Source organism: Narcine bancroftii, chromosome 2 (genome assembly GCF_036971445.1).
Source record: "Narcine bancroftii isolate sNarBan1 chromosome 2, sNarBan1.hap1, whole genome shotgun sequence".
In the NCBI taxonomy this organism is placed as follows: Eukaryota; Metazoa; Chordata; class Chondrichthyes; order Torpediniformes; family Narcinidae; genus Narcine; species Narcine bancroftii.
In genome coordinates, this window is record NC_091470.1 from 324,613,718 (window position 1) to 324,635,691 (window position 21,974).

The window sequence follows — 21,974 nt, forward strand, 5'->3', positions numbered from 1 at the left end:
CAAACCGCGGTCCCGATCACTGACGCTCTAAAGGTGTTGAACTAACTGCTATGCAAACTGTGGAGCCCAATAAATAAATATTTTTAAAATCTCCAGAAACATTCTTCAGTAAGCAGATTTGGATATATCAATGACTACTGTCCATAGAAGGCTTCATGAACAGAAATACAGAGGCTACACTGCAAGATGCAATCTACTAGCTTAGCCAGATTAAAGTTTGCTAAGAAGTATTTAAAAGAGCCTGTAGAATTCTGGAAAATTGTCTTGTGGAGAGATGATGCCAAGATTAACCTGTATCTGAGTGATGGTAAGAGCAAAGTATGGAGGTGTAAAGGAACTGTTCAAGATTCAAAGCATACCACCTTTGCCATGGTTTGCATCTTGCAGTGTAGCCTCTGTATTTCTGTTCTTGAAGTCTTCTGCAGACAGTAGACATTGACATATCCACACCTGCCTCCTGAAGAGTGTTTCTGATCTGTCGAACATACGTTTGTATATTTCTCTTCATTATGATGAAAATTCTTGTCATCAGAAGCAGAAGTCTTCCCTGGAAGACCAGTCCCTTTGCAATTACTGAGTTCACCAGTACATTCCTTCTTAATGATGTTCCATACAGTTGATTTTAGTAATCCTAAGGTTTGGATAATGTCTCTTACTCTTTTATTCTTGTTTTTCAGCCTCATTTCCATTGGCACAGCTCTGGTCTTCATGTTGAAAAATGGCAACCAACGACTCTGAAGGTGGTCAAAAGCTTAGAAACAAGCCTGGCTATCTTATAGCTGCACTAATGCAATGAAAAATACCCGAGTACTCACAAACACCTGTGAAGCCAAATGTTCCAAACATTATAGTGCCCTGAAAGGAGGAGGGTCAGTATAAGTGCTGTAATTTCTATATGGTCAAACCAAAATGTATACAAATTACCTTGAATAAAATTTGGAATGTGCACTTTACACTTCAATTGTTTGATTACAAATTTAAAACTATAGAGCACAGGAGCAAATAAAGGAAAAAAGTGTCTTTGTCCCAAACGTATGGAGGGCACTGTACCCATTTACAGCTGATTGATTAATTTTAGAAATGGCTTCAGAAATAAACAAAGTTTGTGCATCAAAAATCATTGAGAACTATGAAACATGGAAGTCTGCAGATGCTGTGATTGTAGTAAAAATGCACAGTAAATGCTGGAGGAACTCAGCCAGTCTCATAGTATCCATGGGAGGTAAAGATATATTACTGACATTTTGGGCTTGAATCCCTCAAGGAGTAAGCAAACAAAAAAATCAAGCTGGTGTCTCAATAAAATCAGAGAAAGGGGGAAAGAGTCCAGACCAACAAACAAAAGTTGTTAATTGGATATGATAAGAGGAAAAGTAAGAATTACTTTTGGCTCTCACAGAGACACCCCAGATGGAAGATGAAGTGTTGTTCCTCCAATATTAGGGTCATCTCAGTCTGGCAATGCATGGTAACATGGACAGACATGTCAGCAAGGGAATGGAACAGGGATTTGAAGGGTGACCACTGGGAGATCCACGCTATTGTGGTGGACAGAAATGAGGTGCTCAACAAAACAATCTCCTAGTCTGAGACATTAGATATCCAAGCCTGGCTTTAAGTATTCTTTTGCTCATAATAGCATGAATGAGAAGATGGGAAATGAGCTCCAATAGTCTGACTCTGCCGATAGCTAGAACCTGGAGGTTGATGCAGTCTTAAAAGCAGAGCAATGAATGCCACAGAAACACAATTTGCAATGTATTAGAAATACAGGCAGTTTATGAAATTTAATGAGTACTCAGGATTTCATGAAAATTAAACTTAATTATTTAATCCTCTATGCCAAGAGGATTAAAAAGAAGAAACAATTGGCATATTTGACATTTAAATTCTTGGAAGTATTTTAACATTTCAGTAGAAATAGCATTTGGGAAGTCCAAAATTGCATACCAAATTTTCAAATAAAATTACAATAAAAAAAGTGTTTAGTGATAATGGTTAATCATACTCCCACTTCCAAGCTCGAAATACATGTACAGTATTTTGACTTGAATGGAGCAGTTAATTATATGCTTTCTTTGCAGATAAAAATATATATTTTTGTGGAGAAGGTCTCTTTCAATTTGTTTGTCTTACTATGTCACAGTTATAATCATACTATAAAAGCAGTTAAGCGGATTAAAGACTTCCAACCTTAAATATTAACTCTGCTTTTCTCTCTCCAAAGATGCTGACTGACCTATTAAATTCATCCAGCATTTTCTGTTATTGAAGTTGTGGCTTGGAAAAGGGGGAATTCTATTTTATCAAAGAAATTTTAAAACTACTTTCACTCTGTAAACAAATAACATTCAATCTTATTTGGAGCCCTCCTTTGCTGTGAGCATTCTGAAATTAATACTATTTATCTATTATAATTGGTTATTTTTTATTATTTTAAAATTCGTGTTAAGCTGACCATTTTCAATGCTTCAACTCATTCAGACAGGCTAAAATCATGTCTTAAGATTAAATAACAAGCCTGTGAATTTATGGCCAGTTTTATATGCATGTTTTGCTTCTCTATAAATAATGTTTGCTTTTGGGTTACATTGAAAATTATTCATATCTCAGACAAATAATGTAAATAAGGTATTTCAGATGGTAGTGTGGGTTTTTTGGAGCCTTTGCAAAATTACAGAAGTCCAGATAAAACCAAAAAAAGGCTTATTATAAAATTAAATTTGTATTTTGGTGTTGAAATCAAAACATCTTTAAATTGCTCTCCTTCTAGTGCAACGTCAGAGATGATTTCTCATCTGTATTCAAATTTTCTTGAAAGGCAAGAATGTGAACAGATCAAAGAATTATAAAATGTTTGTACAGAATAAGGCAGATAACAAACTTCTTAATGGTAAAGTAATGTCAGTAATCATAATTTATTTTAGCCATTAGTACTGAATGCTTCAGCTACTTTCTTAGCAGTACACCTTATGGACTTGCTTTCACCTCTGGTATTTGTTCAACAAGCTTCTGCGAATTTTCAACAATCGGTTAATCTAATTTCTTTGTGGCTCTGCAAATTATTTTCCTTCATGGTGATATCCAAATCCTTTTTTTGAAAGCCATAACTGAATTTGCTTCTACCAACCTTTCCAGCCAAGCATTCCAAATGTCTACTTTGGTTCTTTTGACAATAATGAAATAAGAAAATTAACACACAAGAAATAGAGCAGGAATAGGACATTTAGCCTTTTAAGTGTGATGCAACATACATCAATATCATGAATTATTTTTTAACTCAATGAAATATCCCTCGATACCCTTACCTTCCAAAAACCTATCAATTTTGGAGAATTTCAAAGGTTCCACACTCTGCATCACTTTGAAACATCCTACGGGACTTTGATATCTGGTTTAAGACTCCTCTGTCAGAGCGAGCATCCTCTCCACATCGAGCATGTTAAGGCCCCGTAGAAATTTTGTAACGGCCTGGACTACTCAATCTCCATTCATGAGGAATATCCTCCATCCAAGAAAATGTTTGAGTTGCTCCCCACAGCAATATCTCCACAGCGTATCCTGGTTGCTTTAAACATCAACATTACCCAACCTCTCAACATTAAAACTGAATTCTACTTTTCTATTGTGTGCATACCTAGAAATATAAAGGGTAGGTTATTTCAGAAATTTCTTTGGTCTTTATCTGAAATGTTAACCTATCATCCCTTTATGGATACTAGCTGGCATGCTCTCTATTTTCAATGTTTTTGTATGTAATTCAGGATTATTCTTGTTTGAATATATTCACTAATTAATGTTAACAGCTGGATGCAAAACTGAATTGATGCATAATGATGGTAAAAATAATACACTGCCACTCTTAAGCTACATCAGTATAGATTCACTTATCTTTTCTCTTCAGTTGAGGTACAAATTATACAAACTGCCTACAAATTATTGTTTGTTTATTCAGTATTCACATGACAGCTATTGGAAAGCAATTGTGTGAAGAAATAGTGATGTCAATGGGAGGCTGACACGGCAGTAGGTAAGTGTTGCTTCTGTTCCCATGCCAGCAGTGCTTCACCTGCACCATGCTGGGAGTTGATACAGGACCATAGGAAGAGTTCTTCCAATGTCCTTGCACATTCGATGGCTTAAAAAAAATTCGACAAAAAACAACTCTTGACTTTCTTCCTTTCACGTGAATAAATGATGCAAGATTGTCAAATCAAACTACAGAGAAATGGAAGAAGATGACACGCTTTAAAAAAAAACTGTCTGAGTAACATGCCACAATGTGAAAACATACAAATACAAGATTTATAGCTAAAGGTCAACAATAAAATGACAATGTGAAATGCAGGCTCACCTTTCCTGGCGAGTTTGCTCCTCTGTAGTTTCCATTGCACATTCCAAGGAATTCTGTAAAGACTGAAACTGGTTTACAGTTTCCTTCAGCAGAAGACGAATCACAAACTGTTCCAAATTACTTGAAGACTGGTAATCCTGTACAAAAAACCCACAAAGACTAAATTAACAAGATCAATCCACATTATGCTGAAATAATCCCACTGGGAAATAGTAGGTCAGCAAGTATCAATTTAAGGTGCTGGTTACAGGTAAAATTATTTAACTATTAATGCATTCTAAATCCAAACCATTGCTGTTTATAGTCCTGATGAAATGGGTTCATCATTTGGCTTCAATACTTCACCTCTCACCTGGGAATTTTGAGGTGACATTGTCATTTTCTTCTATCCATAACCCAGCTCTGCAACTGGATCCTTGATTTCCTCACTGGAAGACACTATCAGTATGAATTGGAAACAATGTCTCCTCCTCAATGATAATCAACAAAGTTGCATCCCACTGCTCTACGCCCATGATTGCGTGGCTCAGTACAATTTAAATGCTATCTACAAATTTGCCGATGACACCATGGTTATTGGCAGAATCACAGACAACAATGAGGAAGTCTACCAGAGTGAGATAGATCAGCTAGTTGAGTGGCGTCACAACAAGCTTGCACTCAATGTTAGCAAAACTAAAGAACAGATTGTGGATTTCCGGAAGGGGCCTCTTCATCAAGGGGTCAGCAGTAGAAAGGGTTAAGAACTTTCAAATTCTTGGGTGTCAATATCCATGAAGGTCTATTCTGGGGTTTCCATGTTGATGGAATCATGAAACTATCCTCATGACCCAGATCAGGTCCTCTTTACACTGGAGGAAAGGAGATATGGGAACCTGAAGTCAAACAACCAACAATATAAAAGCAGCTCCCTCCCCCCACCCCACTCCCCACAACCTCTACCATCAGATTTCTGAATGGCAATGAACCAAAGACATTTTCTCACTTTCTCTTCTTTTGCACTAATTTATTTATTTAAAATTTAATTGATAGCAATATTTGCACCTGTAATGTTGCAAAGCAACAAATTTTGTGACATGTTCATGCAAATAAATTCTGATTATGCAGAATTTTACTTTAATTTGGCATCATGTTCAGTGCAGACATTGTTGGCCACAGGCCTATTGCTGTGCTGTTCTATGATCTATCTACAAATTCTTAAATAATCATATTTGAATTCATATTTATAGTTAAAACATTCATTGATCTTGCTTATACTTACTATTAACCTTAATTAAAAGAGGGCAGTGGTCATTTTATTGTTATTTAACTTCGTCATGGTAAAAATGGGACATTAGTAATCGAGCACAATGCATTTGGATTTATCATCTCTACCCTGTCAATCTAATTTAATTAATTTAGACTTAAGCAACTTATTTTGATTTAAGTAAATGAATAGCTGTTATAACAGCAGCAATTAAATTCAGATCAATCTATTCAGTATGATCCAAATTACAATTGCTATTAAAATTAAATATCTTGCTCTTGAATTTTCAATTTTATTTAGTTTGATTTATTTTTTGTCAGGATGAATTACTTTTGTCAGGATTAATAGAAGCCCTGCTAGCAGAATTGCTCTCAAGGTCTGAAAAGTCATTTATCATTAACTATTATTTCTATCCAAATGAATAAAATCATTTCCATTTCCTGAAGAAAAAATCTTGGAAATGCTTGAAGCTTTTGTCATGTTAGCTGACATATGACACATTATATCACGAGCCTGCACAAGTGCATTTAGAAAGGTTCCTTTGCACAAATCTCTTTCAATGCTTATTGCTACAACATTTTTAAGTTTCCATCATACATTAACTTTTCAGACTGATAAAGAAAAAGTCTCTACAGAGTAATGCCAGCTCCTATGTTCCTTGGACAAGTTAGGCAAGTAGGCCAAGACATGGCAGATGCAAAATATTGTGGATAAATGAGGTTATCCATTTTGGAGGTAAGAAAAGGAAAGAGGACTATTATCTAAATGGTATCCCTTTAGGAAAAGGGGAGATGCAGAGAGATTTGGGTGTTGCTGTGCATCAGTCATTGAAAGTAGGCATGCAGATGCAGCAGGTAGTGAGGAAGGAGAATGGTATGTTGGCATTCATAGCGAGAGGATTTGAGTACAGGAGTAGGGAGATCCTGCTACAGCTGTACAGGGCCTTGGTGAGGCCACACCTGGAGTACTGCATGCAGTTTTGGTCTCCATGTCTGAGGAAGGACATCCTCACCATGGAGAGAATGCAGAGAAGATTCACTAGACTGATACCAGGGCTGGAGGGACTTGCATATGAAGAAAGGTTGGATTAAACTAGACTTGTATTCTCTGGATATTAGAAGATTGGGGTGGGGGGGGGAAGGGGGTGACATCTTATAGAAACATACAAAATTCTTAAGAATTTAGACAGACGAGACACAGGAAGGTTGTTTTCAATGCTGGAAAAACTAGAACCAGGGGTCACAGTTTAAGGATGGGGGGGGGGGGGGGGAGAAGGAAGGAGTTTTTTTTTGGACTGAGGAAATATTTCTTCTCTCAGAGAGTGGTGGATCTGTAGAATTCTTTGCTACAGGAAGTAGTTGAGGCCAGTTTCTTGTCAATGTTTAAGAGTAGGTTAGATTTGGCCCTTGTGGCTAAGGGGATCAGAGGGGATGGGAGAAGGCAGGAACAAGGTACTGATCAGTCATGATCATATTGAATGGCAGTTTGGCTTGAAGGGCCAAATAGCATACTCCTGCACCTATTTTATAGGTTTCTATATACCAGCTAAGAAATAAACAGTTATGCCAAAACAAAAATCACTTTTAAAAACCCCTGACAGAGCAGCAGGTCATAAATGTCACAATAATTAATTGCATCATTCAAAACACTAGACTTCCCATCAATGTCTAGGATTGAAAATGGTCAAAGATATGTGTATTATTATATGTATGATTGAAATAAGCTTTATTTCCTCTCTCTCTAACCCAAGTCTTCAATATCTCCATCCAATCAGACAAAAATTCAGATGCAGTATCCCCTATGCATTATATTAATGGAGGTTCTCCTTTCAGATGTGTATGATCATATTTGAAGTTATGTCTAGAATTCAGACCCTTCTTTAGGGATGGAATTAAAGTTTTGGGTAGTGATTTCTGATATACCATGACCCCCAAAATTCCCATTATAGCACAATATTCTTTATAGAGAAACATAGTCAGAATATCATTGTGGAATAGAAATGAGCTAGCTGATAATATTGTAAAACCCAAACAATCAAACATGTCATGAACAATGTACAATACACAAAAGAGCTAGAAAAACTCAGTAGATCACACAATGTATAGAGGAAGTAGAGAATTGTATAAGAAAAATTAGTCAGTTGTAAATTTCTTACTCACTGCTACATGTACTATGTGGAACTCCAACCAATAGTACCATCTCACTAAACTACTGAGTTGAAGTGAATTAATACCACTTCTGTACCACAAGTTTCCTATAATCACTTGATCTCTATTGTCCAATCAGCTTCCTGCTGATCTGAGCTTTTCAAATCCAGCTGCCTGTGTCACCTGACTCCAATTGCCAGGTGCAGCCTTTCCATAAAATCCCTGTTGAAATCTGCTATAGGATAACCAAGGTTTTGATTCAGGTATGAGGAAAAAGTACACAAAGGTAAGATCTGATTGGAAGATTAAGTATATTTAATAGTGTGTTTTATGAACATAAATGCAGGTACAATTTTTACCAAAGTAACATACATGTAGCTTTGCTAAATGTAAACTTGATATATAATAAGAAGCTAATTAAATTTATATCATAAGGGATATTAAAGTAATGTTTATGCCATTGGCCAGTGATCTGCATCAGAAATAAATAGTCAATAAAAATTCTTCCCTAGTGGGTGCCTGAGGCAGGCTAGTGTAGAAATTGCAAAGCCTCTGGGAGAAATATTTAAGATGCCCTTAGCTATTGGTGTGGTGTGAGAAGTTTGGAGAATAGCTCATGTTATTCTGTTGCTTAACCTGGAAATTATAGACCAGTGAACCTGATGATATTTGTAAATAAATTATTTGAAGATGTTCTAAGAGATTTGGATAACCAGAAACCAATTAGGAATAGTCAACATGGCTTTGTGCATGGTGGGTTGTGTTTAACCAATTTTAGAGTTTTTCAAAGATATTACCAGGAAAGTTGACAAAGGAAATGCTGTGGATGTTGTCTACTTTAGTAAGGCCTTTGACAACTTCCCAAGTGGAAGGTTAGTCAGGAAGGTTCATACAGTAGGCATTCATTGTGAAGTAGTAAATTAGCTTTGACAATGGTTGGTTGGGAGAGGTCAGATTGAAGCCTGTGACTAATGATGTGCTTTCAGTAATCAGAATTGTTGTTTAGACTCAGGCAGGACCTCGGGGCCCCCCGGGCGGCAGCGGGTCCTCGGGCCTCGAAGAATGTGATACTCCATCCATCCAGTGATTCTTTTGCAGAATCAAATCCTGCTGGTATCAGTCATCAGACTTTCCAGTGTCATCTCATCAACAGTCCATGGATAGATCAGGTCTACACTTCTTTAGTTACACAATTGCACTTGCAAGGAACCAGAAGATAACTGGAAATGAAACTCTCAGCATAGTGAAGTATTCTCAACAAATGCTGTATGCCTCCCAGAATCACAATGTGGCTTTTGTGCAAACAGAGGAACTACTGACATGGTCTTTGCCCTCAGACAGTTCCAAGAAAAGTACAGAGAACAAAACAAAGGACTCTACATCACCTTTGTTGACCTCACCAAAGCCTTTGACACTGTGAGCAGGAAAGGGCTTTGGCAAATACTAGAGCGCCTCGGATGCCCCCCCGCCCCCCCCCCCCCCCAAGTTCCTCAACATGGTTATCCAACTGCATGAAAACTAACAAGGTCGGGTCTGATACAGCAATAAGCTCTCCGAACCCTTCTCCATTGACAACGGCGTGAAGCAAGGCTGTGTCCTTGTACCAACCCTCTTCACTATCTTCTTCAGCATGATGCTGAAACAAGCCATGAAAGACCTCAACAATGAATACGGTGTTTACATTCGGTACCGCACAGATGGTAGCCTCTTCAATCTGAGGCGCCTGCAAGCTCACACCAAAACACAAGAGCAACTTGTCTGTGAACTACTCTTTGCAGACTATCCCGCTTTAGTTGCCCATTTAGAGCCAGCTCTCCAGTGCATGACGTCCTGTTTTGCGGAAACTGCCAAAATGTTTGGCCTGGAAGTCCGCCTGAAGAAAACTGAGGCCCTCCGTCAGCCAGCTCCCCACCATGACCACCAGCCCCCCCACATCTCCATCGGGCACACAGAACTCAAAACTGTCAACCAGTTTACTTACCTCGGCTGCACTAATTCATCTGATGCAAGGATCGACAGAGGTAGACAACAGACTTGCCAAGGCAAATCTTTCTTTGGCTTGGCTTCGCGGACGAAGATTTATGGAGGGGGTAAAAAGTCCACGTCAGCTGCAGGCTCGTTTGTGGCTGACAAGTCCGATGCGGGACAGGCAGACACGATTGCAGCGGTTGCAGGGGAAGATTGGTTGGTTGGGGTTGGGTGTTGGGTTTTTCCTCCTTTGCCTTTTGTCAGTGAGGTGGGCACCTTTGGAAGACTACACAAAAGAGTCTAGAAAAACAACCACCTGAAGAAACACACAAAGATCAGCGTGTACAGAGCCATTGTCATACCCACGCTCCTGTTTGGTTCCGAATCATGGGTCCTCTGCCGGCATCACCTACGGCTCCTAGAACGCTTCCATCAGCGCTGTCTCCGCTCCATCTTCAACATTCATTGGAATGACTTCATCACCAACATCAAAGTACTCGAGCTGGCAGAGTCCGCAAGCATCGAATCCATGCTGCTAAAGACCCAACTGCGCTGGGTGGGTCACATCTCCAGAATGGAGGACCATTGCCTTGCCAAGATCGTGTTCTATGGCGAGCTCTCCACTGGCCACTGAGACAGAGGTGCACCAAAGAAGAGGTACAAGGACTGCTTAAAGAAATCTTTTGGTGCCTGCCACATTGATCACCGCCAGTGGGCTGATCTCGCCTCCAACCGTGCATCTTGGCGCCTCACAATTTGGCGGGCAGCAACCTCATTTAAAGAAGACCGCAGAGCCCACCTCACTAACAAAAGACAAAGGAGGTAAAAACCCAACCCCAACCAACCAATTTTCCCTTGTAACTGTGCCTGCTTGTCCTGCATTGGACTTGTCAGATACCAACGAGCCTGCAGCAGACGTGGACATACCCCTCCATAAATCTTCGTCCGCAAAGCCAAGCCAAAGAAAAGAAAGAATTGATGTTTATCATCCAGATCAATGATTTAGATAAAATGTAGTAAATTGGATCAGGAAATTTGCAGATGACACTAAGATTGAAGGCATTGTGGATAGTGAAAAATGTTTTCTAAGCTTGCAGAGGGATCTGGGCTACCTGGAAAAAATGGGCTGAATAATGGCAAATGAATTTTAATGCAGATAAGTGTGAGGTGTACATTTTGGAAGGACAAGACAAACCAAGAAAGGACAAACATGATGAATGGTAGGGCACTGAAGAGTGTGGTAGAACAGAAGGATACAGATACATAATTCTCTGAAAGTTGGTGTCACAGATGGACAGGGTTGTAAAGAGCTTTTAGCATATTGGCCTTCATAAATCAAAGTCCTGAGTATAGGAGCTGGTAAAAGTTGTATAAGACATTGGTGAGGGCAATTTTGGAGTAGTGTGTGTATTTTTAGTCCCTTAACTACAGGAAAAATATCAAAAAGATAGAAAATTTACTAGGATGTTGCCCAGATTTCAGGGACTGAGTTACAGGAAAAAGTTAAATCGGTGAGGACCTTATTCCCTGGAATGTAGAATAATGAGGGGAGATTTGATAGAGGTGTTTAAAATTATGTGGGGGGGATAGACAGAGTAAATGTAGATATGCTTCTTCTCACTGAGAGTAGGTGAGATACAAACCAGAGGGCATGGGTTAAGAGTGAAAGGGGAAAGGTTTAGGGGGAACTTCTTTACATAGAGAGTGGTGGTAGTGTGGAATGAGCTACCAGCTGAGTTGGTGAATGCAGGCTCAATTTTAACATTTAAGAAGAATTTGGACAGATACATGGATGGGAGAGGTATGAAGGGCAATGGTTGGGATAAGAATAAATTATATTGTCTGGCATAGACTAGAAGGTCTAAAAGGCCTGCTTCTGTGGTATAATGTTCTATAGTTCGAAGAAGAAAACGGACCCTTTTTGTCAGAAATAGATACCAGTTCATGTGATTCATTCTGGTTTTTAATCAAGGAGAATGGAAAGCAGCTATGATGCAATTTTCACCATTCAGAAATGTGACTGAGTTCCATGTTAAATTCAAACTCAGTCAATGTTAAAGGTGGGCTCAATTTTAACATTTAAGAAAAATTTGGACAGTTACATGGATCAGAAAGATATAAAGGACTGGGTGCAGGTCAATGGGACTAGGCCAACAAAAATGGTTTGGCACAGACTAGAAGGGCTCAAGGGGCCTGTTTCTGTGCTGTAGCATTCTATGAAATGCATTGTGTTGTGGCACAAGCATGTTTTATTTTGTCTATGAAATTAATTGAATTTGAAGATTTCCTACATAGGTATTTATGAATTTGAGTTTAGTTAATTAAATAAATCTGAAACAAAGATGTTTGCATCTGTATCATTGATGATTGTCTTAAAAAATCCATTTGATACACTAAGGAAACCCAATATTCTTAACTAATCTGGTTTTACATGACTCTAAATTGGTTGTAGTTTGTACTGACGCATATAGGTACACTCTTTTCCCTTTCTCCATCTCAGACACACCCTTTCAGATATACACACAAGAGTCACATTCAGGCTCACTCTGCAACACCTGGGTAGACCTCCTGGGAACCAGATGCGATTACTGGGGAAAAGGTGCTGGGGTATCTACCCATTAAGTCGCCAACCCAGTGATTTAAGGGGGAATCCCGCCCCTGCAATGATGCGTCACATACTCACCAGAAGTTCAGATGCTGGCTACCCATGATGCACGCAAGTGCTAATGCCACTGGAATAAGTGGGTTGGCCATTTTTGTTTTCAAGTCACCTGTGGTCGTGACCTAGTTTAGTTTAACTGGATTCCCTGACTGCCTCTGAGGTAAGTCAGGGACCCAGATGGTTTCCAACAGGGTTGACTGGGTCAGACCCTTTTTAACTGCTGTGTAACTGGGGTGCTAACTGGGCAAATTGCATGGTCAGCTCCATTTTACATGGCAGTTTGAAAGGGCCTACTGACAACAGGTTCTAAACAGGCCTACCAAGCCACTTTTAAAAAGACAAGGGTAGGTCAATACACTGTGGGTTTTGAGAAACGAGAGTGAAAGACCTAAGGCCTCTCCTTAACATTTAAGATGCACTTTTTTCACTCTTGTAATTCTAGCTGAAGTTAAATATTAAAACAATAGGTATTATGCAGTTTTTCTGGCAGTCTGAGCTGCACAAAGGAATACCATTATCGTACTTTTGCAATACAAAGGAAAGCCATTGCCCACTGACCCCTATGCTGTGTCCTAACAGAGCATTCCTTTCCGCACCATTTCCTCCACCTTATTTTCCTAAAGTCCTACATTTATCTCTCTCCCCTATCTATCAACTTCTTTTTTGTATGACCTCCAATGATGGGTCATTTTCAACAGCAGGGAGCAAACAGGTGATCTCCAAGGGAAACTTGTGCAATCATCAGTAGAACATATAAAGACCATACAAACAGTACCCAGGCTTAGCAGAAATGTGAACCTTTATACTGCATTGGTAATTTGAAATTATAAGATGCTAGCCATAGGAAATAGAATTCCTTAGTCAGTATAGTAAATGAATTTAATAATTATATTAAAAAATCACTTTGTCCTCTACTCTGAATATCCAAAATCTGTGATTATAATTCCCTGTTTAATCTACACAGTGCACTCCCTATGACTTTAATCTCCTTTTTGAAAGAGGTGTCTTAAAATGCACACAATACTTCAATACAATCTAACACAAGCAATGAATAACAGCATCAATATTTCTTTCTTTGTGATCTCTGGTATCAGTCATAAAAATTCTAAATGCTTTGTTTCATTAATCTTTCTTTGGCTTGGCTTCGCGGATGAAGATTTATAGAGAGGTAATGTCCACGTCGGTTGCAGGCTCGTTTGTGGCTGACAAGTCCGATGCGGGACAGGCAGACACGGTTCCAGCGGTTGCAAGGGAAAATTGGTGGGTTGGGTGTTGGGTTTTTCCTCCTTTGTCTTTTGTCAGTGAGGTGGGAGCCCACCTCACTGTTTCATTAATAACTTCACGTTAATGGACTGCTCTGTTTCGGGTGAATTAGCTATGTGGTTTCAAAACAGAAGTCTGGCCTTTCATTACTCTATTCAAAGCTATTTTAAATAGACAACCAGGCATTTGAAAGTTACAGCTGGTAATTTGGCAAACAGTAAAGATGTGGTGGCTGGGAATGGATGATCGCTTATGGAAATAAATTGTGTGCCAAAAAGAAAGTGCTCATTGGATTGACTTCACATCTGTTGTAGAGCATTCTCTCCATTATGGAAAATACCTTTATAAACTGGAGCTTGTTTATCTTGTGCAGTTTATTCTTAGCATAGGTAAAACCAGTCTTTAATTTTAAGTTGAGTTGGCAGCTGTGAAAACCTGATGTTCGTGATTTTTAAAAAGTACGATGTCTATTGTATTATTTCGACAGCACTTCTTTTAATTTGTATAATTATGATAAACACAGCTTTCCTTGAAATTCATTACATCTTGAAGCTCCACCAACTGTACGATTAAAATTAGTAGTAGGCTAAATTTCCATGTTTTACAACTATATCATTTCATTGGTAATGCAGCATTTTAAGTACCAATGACATGCTCTGAGAAAATTTATTTTCAGTTAGGAGCTTGGCTCTTCCGCAGCATGAGTCATCTGACCAGCTTTCATCTTCTATCAAAAAGAAACTGTGCCGAATCAAAACGCCCACTCTTTTTTCCACATTCATCCACCTTGTTATTTGGATCAGCATCTTCAAAAGCTATTATCAATTGTCATCTGATCCAGAGCACTGCAATACACAAGCTGGGTGAAGTTGGCTAATGACACTGGCTTCCTCTGTAAAAGAACCATTGGTAACGTTTAAAAGGGAAGGCCAGTGAATGCCAATTCCCTCTGCAGCACAAACATGAGTATGTTGACATACAGAAATGTTGCTGTTAGTTTCTACAAAGATGTTATTTTTTTTGGTAATGTGACAGAGTATGTTTTTGGGAGATAAATTGGGAAAGGTTTGTTAGAATAGGTCATGTACAAACACTTTAAAACAGATCTTATTTAAAATACTGGAGCTCTGCCCAATGCTAGACATATCGGGGCCTCAGAGCTTTTCCAAGAGCTTTGAAAAGTACTCAAGGGACTTCACTAATGGATTGTTGTTAACAAAAGATCTTGCTGGAGCTGCAGATTGTCTGGAAGAAAACTTGTTCGGAGGGTCATGTGGTTTTGCAAGCAGAGAGTCAAACCAGTTTTCTCTCTGAGACAGAGACACACAGATCACTTATTCAGTGTTACAGCCAGTAAACAGCAGCTGGGACTGGAACAGGACAAGATGGCAAGCTTTTGGACAGCCTGTTTGGAAGACAGTCTGGTCAAACCCCTTGTGGTTCATACAAGAGGAGAGGACTGGCTGCCTAATGTTTCACTTGGAATAAAAGAAACAAAAAGGAACTCTGTGGTAACCTGAAAGAAAGAGGTTATCATCCAGAGAACCCGGATGGGGCAAGTTTTATCAGCAAGACACTGAGGTGACTGATGAAGTACATCAGTTATGGATGTCCTGGAACAACAAATCTCTCTCTGAAAACTGACAAGAACCTTTCTGAGTGGTAACCATTTACCTTTCAAGCACCAAAGCCTGGTGAACTTTATAAATGTTAAATTCTGTGCACAGTATAAGAATTGACTGCAACTAGTGAACTTGGAGGAATAAGAAGTGAGATTGGACTGTGAATCAAAGAACTTTTCTGAATTTACACACACATTACATACACATGCACTTAGAATTAGAACGGGATTAAGTAAGTAAGTCAATAGAGACAAGTTAAAGTTTGATTCTATTTTCATGTTTAAAGATAATTAAAAGCAACTTTTGTTCAAGTAACCATTTTTGTCTTGGTGAATGTCTATTGCTGCTGGGTTTTGGGGTCTTTTGTGCTCGTAATGGTACCAGCACTGTATTTCCTAATTGCCTCAGTTCAAAAGTCAATCTTGTTGTCATTGCCAAAGTTGATATTTTTGCTGTCATTTAGGACAAATTACACTAGTACGTTTTTGAAGAAGGAAAAAAAACATGTATAATCATTACTTGCAGAGCTGAGTCAGTATGAGCTTTATTTCAACAACATAAATGCCTTCATTTCTTGTTGCAATCAAACAAACCTGAAAATTTAGTGTTGGCCAAGAGAGATGCCTATGCAGAACATGTTTAGGTCTTTTCTCATTATGCTAATTTCATACCTGACATTGCTGAATTTAAAACTCTTTGTATTATCAAATCAATTGCATGAGTCCTTGCCAAGTTTAAAAAAAAAAATAAAAAATAAAAAATAAATGAATATCATTGCTCAAAATGCCAAGGAATTTCTGATTCAAGTATGGAAATTCAAACCATAAGGTGATATAAACAGCCCTTAATGCAGATTCAAAGTAGCAGTGCAAAAATATTATAATCCCTGGCTCCCTCCTGTTTCCCACCTACATACTGACTCTTGCCAACATCTTACAAAAAACCAGTCCCAGTTTTCACATGTAATTTGATGACATTCAACCAATTTCATCAGTATCTCCCTGACACTACAAGGTTGTCACAAAGCAATATGACATAGCACTGAATGAGCAAAAAAGATTTTCTAGCCAATTATTGTGAAAATCAAAGTTGTTATTCTCAGGTCATGTCACAATCTCCATTCTCCAATCATAGATTAACTCAAAACATAATCTCTCACTATTACCAACTCTATCTATCCTAATATTAACATTTCTGCAGCAGAAGGATACCGCGCTCAAAGTTTTAAGCAAGAAATTTTAACATTTGCCAGAGTGCTCTGCTGTTACAAAAGGGAATTTTACTTTTTGTCCTGGATTGTTTGGCAGACTAAATCTTGGCTTTTTCAAGTAAAGTATAATGCTCTTTCCCTACTACATCATTTCCAGTAACTATAGCCGATACCTACCAGATCAATCAGTCTGTAATAAAGATAGGGACAGGTACAATTTCTGCAAGTAATAGTATGGCAATACTTCTCCTTTAAAATAAATACATTAACTCAGTAGGATATTGAACCTTCACCTTGAGTTCTCAAGATGCTTGGGCATTGCAGTCACCATCTAAGTGCATATAATGGTTTCTTAATTCTAGTTTACATTGTGTAATGTGATTAATGATAAGATGAAGAGTAGAGATAATGTTATACCTGTGGCAACACGCAGTTGTAGTGATGAACTGGCCCTGATTGTCACGCGCAGTCAGTGGGGCAGCTGTGGCAAAGATGGCATCACTGGACCTTCTCTTCTGGACCAGATTGGAAGAGTGCATGCATGCTTAAGTTAGCATGACGCAAGTTATTGAATGCAAGGGGCAGGCCAGTCATAGTCTTAAAAGCTGCAGGACGAACTTCAAAGTAAATCAGTTGTGCTAAATGAGCTCACAGCCTGTTGTCTCAGTCTTTTCACTGCGCTCGCACACAACCCACTATACTGGTGACCCTAACTAGTCTCCATGTCCTGAAAACTCTGCATAATGGACCCCGTAGCCTTGGGTGCTGTTACGTTAAAGCTGCTGATTTTCTGGACAAATGGGCCCTGTACTTGGTTTGGCCAAGTGGAGGCCCAATTTCAGAACAAACAGATAACCTCTGATTTGATGAAATACTTCTACGTTGTCAGCTCGCTCGACCAGGAAGCCGCTTCACAGGTCGATGACCTCATCCAGACGCTGTCAGAGGAAGTAAATACATGGCTCTCAAAAATCTCCTCATTAACATGTATGGACTTTCACTGTGCAAGAGGGCCTCCAGACTCCTACACTTGGACAGCCTAGAGGATAGGACTCTGTCCACCCTCATGGACAAGATGCTCACCCTGGCAGAAGGCCACAAGCCCTGCCTCCTGTTCGAGCAGCTAAACCTCGTGCAGATGGCCGATGCGTATTTCAGCGACCCACATAGGGTCGCAGCACGAGAAGATGTTCTCTATCGCTCCAAGTGCGAGACCTTACAGTCAATCGTGTTACATGGCCGCTGCCCAGGGCAATGTTCCACCATGTGAACAGGACCCCTACCCCACCCGAGAACTGAAAGGTTTGACCAAAGATGGTGCTTCTACCATCAGTAGTGAGTGCAGCAGCACACAGGTGCTGCCAGCCAAGCTTGTTTCTGGAAATGGTGGGGCCAGGTGCTGTTGATGGCCACAGTGGCTGGCCAACCGAACAGCCTACTCCACGTCTGGGACCGGATCTCGGGCAACCGGTTCCTCATGGAAATTGGGGCAGATATGAGCATCATTTCCCCCTATGTTGCTCGAGACGTGTACAAGACCACTGGACCCCCCCCTGCATGCAGCCAACAACACCACCATTAAAACCTTTGGAAAGAGGCAAATTCCTGTGTTTTGGAGACACCATTTTCAATTAATCATTCATGCTGGCTTCCATGGAGAAGCCTCTATTAGGCGCAGATTTCCTACATACACATTCTCTACTGGTAGATCTCCAGGGAAGACTACTAGTCCACGGTGCCCCTGGCACGTCCAATGAGCTGTCCACCCAGTTTGCCTCCGTGGAGACTCCCCATGGCCAATACAGTCACCTACTTGCTAGCTATCCCTCCATCCTGTGTCCCCAGTTCACCACTGTCCTGCTGAAGCATGGCGTCCAGCACCACATCACGACCACCATTGCATTCTCAAGCCTGTCATCTAGACCCGGACAAACTCCACCTCGCCAAGGAAGAGCTTAAACACATGGAAGAACTCTTTATCATCTGCCATTCTGACAGCCCATGGGCTTCACCCCGCCACTTCGTGCCCAAGTCCAACGGCAGCTGGAGACCTTATGGAGACTACAGATGCCTCAATGACAAAACGACACCAGACTGATTTCCCCACATCCAGGATTTTGCAGTGAACCTCCATGGTGCACAGCTTTTCTCTTCAGTGTTGTCGGTTTGGCAAACTGCTTCATAGCCTCCACCTTGTCAGGCAGAGGAGTGGTGCCATCTTTGGTAATTTTGTGGCCCCAAAAAAAAACTGAGGTCAGACTGGAATTTCGCCAGATTAATGGTGAGGCCGAACTCAGCAAGTCGGTTAAAATTTGGCGAAGATGTGAAATGTGCTCCTCAGGGGTCTTGCTTGCTACAAGGATATTGTCGAGGTAGATGAAAAGGAAAGGCAAGTCTCTGCTGACCATGTCCATGAGGTGCTGGAATGTTTCAGCTGTATCCTTCAAACCGAAGGGCATGCGGAGAAACTCAAAGGCCAAAAGGAGTGATGATGGCACTCGTCTGGGTGAACAGGGATCTGATGATATCCCCGGATCAGGATTTTTCTCTTGGACCAACAATGTTGTCGCTGATGCACTCTCCAGGCCAACAATCCAAGTCTTGTCACAGGGTATAGACTGTCATGACGTGGCTTGAGCCCAGCAAGATGATCGAGACTCACTACTTCAGGACAGCGGTCACAGGCCTGCAGCTCCAGGACCTCCCACTGGACACCAATGGTGCGACTATCCTTTGCGACATCTCCATAAGCCAACCTTGACTGCTAGTCCCTGTCCAATGGTGGAGAATAGTTTTTGACACGATACATGGCTTGTCCCACCCTCCATCTGAATGACAATGAGGATGGTATCCTCCTGTTTCATTTGGCACGGTCTATGGAAGCAGGTTACAGAGTAGGCAAAAACCTGCATGGACTGCCAGACTGTGAAGGTCCAGCGTCACACCAAACCCCACGACCAGTAGTTTGACGCTCCAACCCACAGGTTCCAGCATGTCCACTTCGACATAGTTGGTACCCTGCCAGTCTCCGAGGGTCGTGCTACCTGCTCACAATGGTGGATAGGTTCACTTGATGGTCAGAGCTGTCCCCATCCTGGTTGCCACAACTAACACACATACCAGGGTTTTCCTCTCCTCCTGGGTCTACCGTTTTGGTGTCCCAGCACACATAATGACTGACCGATAAGCCCAATTCAACTCAGCCCTGTGGAATGAGCTCTCCAAACTCCTGGGACCCAACCACACTGCACCACCCTCAGTCCATCAGGCTAGTCGAGTCTTTCAGTCACCACCCGAAATCAGTACTGATGGCATGGCTCGAGAGGTCTAACTGGATAGATGAGCTACCCTGGGTCCTCCTTGGGATACGCACAGCACCTAAGTATGACCTCCAAGTCTCCTCAGCTGAGCTAGGCTATGGCGAGACCCTTGAAGTCCTGGGCCAATTCCTTCCTTCAGCACTAGGTCAAGCTACTGATACCACACTCATACTGGAGAAAATGTGAGACAAATTCGGCTCGCTTGCACCACTGCCACTATCACAACATAGTCAGCCACTTTTCAACTACCCCCGCAGACTTAACCTCCTGCGACTGTTTGCTCGAAGAGATTGACACAGGACACCACTCCAGCTTTACACTCAACGTCGGGAGGCAAGGAGGAACTGTTCATGCTGGACTGCCTGAAACCGACCCATCTGGACTTGTCAGAACTAGTAAAGATCCCTCCATCGGTACGTAGAGATTGGCCATCAAGGCAGAAAATGGGGGGGGTGGGTGGGGGGAGCGGGTTGTTGTATGGTGAACCAGCCTCGCTTGTCAAGTGCAGTCTGCGGTGCAGCTGCGGAAAAGATGGCGTCATGGGAAGAGTACATGCGTGCTTACATCAGTGTGATCTTAAGTTCCAGAACACAAGGAGCGGGCCAGGGACAGCCTTAAAGGCTGCAGCGCGAACTTCAAAGTAAATCAGTTGTGCAAAACTAGCTCACAGCCTGTAGTCTTTTCACTGCACTCGCGCACAACCCGCTACAGACCAATGGATTAGTAAGTGATAGAATGACATGGAAAAGAAGGAAGGAAATGTGTGGAGTGAGTAAAAGGAACAGGAAAGACATTGTGGACATAGAAGAGGAAGGATGAATAAAAGAAGAAACAGTTGAAATGACTGAAAAATGAAAATGTCATAAATCAGGAATAGCATGCAGTTGAATGTATTTGAGAGTAATTCTATTTTATTACCATAATTCCTGCTTCACCTGTTTTTAGGATGGTACGGTTGGCGTAGTGGTTAGTGCAATGCCTTTACAGCGCCAGCAATCGGGACTGGACTTGGGTTTGAATCCTGCACTGCCCATAAGGAGATTGTACATTCTGCCAGTAGTTGTGTCTGCATGGGTTTTCTCTGGGGCCTACGGTTTTCTCCCACCCTTCAAAAACATACCAGGGTGTAGGTTAATGGGGTGTAAATTGGGCGGCATGGACTCGTAGGGCTTAATTGGCCTGTACACTGTGCCGTATGTCTAAATTTATTTATTTTATTTTATGAAATTTTAATTGTTTATCGAAAAATAATTATTTCCTCCATAATCAATTTAATGCTCAATTTTCTTCCCATCTCTGTGCAAATGAGGTAGCCCATGTGTTGTAGCAATTGATGGCTCATATGTTATGATGCATTCTGTTCTTGTGTTGTCTTACCTGGATGCTCATGTGTTGTGCTCATGTGTTTGTATTAATTTGAGGAACTATGTGATGTAGCATTTGGGGCATGATTTTTACTGTTAGTTAGTTCACCATTAATGGCTTAGTAAGATGGGGGGAAAAAAGGTTGGACTGAAAAGTCAGTTTCTGTACTGTATGACTTTATGGCTCATAGGTAGTGCTTTCAGCTTCCTTGAATTTAAACTCTTCAGTTTGTATCCTAAAACTTGACCAGCCAGCCATTTCTCCTTAAAACACCAATATCTGACCACATGTAATTAGTCTATAGCTTGGTTGTTCTGTTTGACGATTCTACTCTGATACTGTACTACATTCGAGGGACCCACATCAATTTCCCCAGCATTATAACCAAAGTTTAATGAATGCCCTCCATTCCATAAGACCATTTTGGACACCTGTCAAAATGTTCCTACAGTGTCCTGCCTACAAATCCAAGACCAATTCAATCCAGTTAATACCATCCAATACAATCATCCTCATGTGGTGTGAAGATCCATCAACATTGTTCCAGATAATTGAATCCTACAATTGGATGGTACGAAAGCATCCATTGGCCTTCAATATCCATTATGGACAGGCAGATATATTAGTTGCCATTTTTTTAGAATATTGGCATAAAGAGCTCAGTAAGTGGTCCAATACTGTTTTGTGGTAGTTATCAATTCTCTGAAAATTGTTCCTCCATTCTAGTTGATCATTATTTCATGATTATTTAATTAATTTATGACAGGCAGACTAAAATGAGCACATTAAAATTATAGTCATCAAACATTAATATTTG

At 40.6% G+C, this 21,974-nt stretch overlaps 1 protein-coding gene across 1 annotated transcript in view; it reads right to left on the bottom strand.

Annotated features, from left to right (window-relative positions):
- LOC138755621 (N-terminal EF-hand calcium-binding protein 1-like) overlaps positions 1-21,974 on the bottom strand; it is a 201,760-nt gene that overhangs the window by 46,011 nt on the left and 133,775 nt on the right. The window contains 1 exon segment of the mRNA XM_069921964.1: positions 4,355-4,491. Coding sequence (XP_069778065.1) covers positions 4,355-4,491 — 137 coding nt within the window.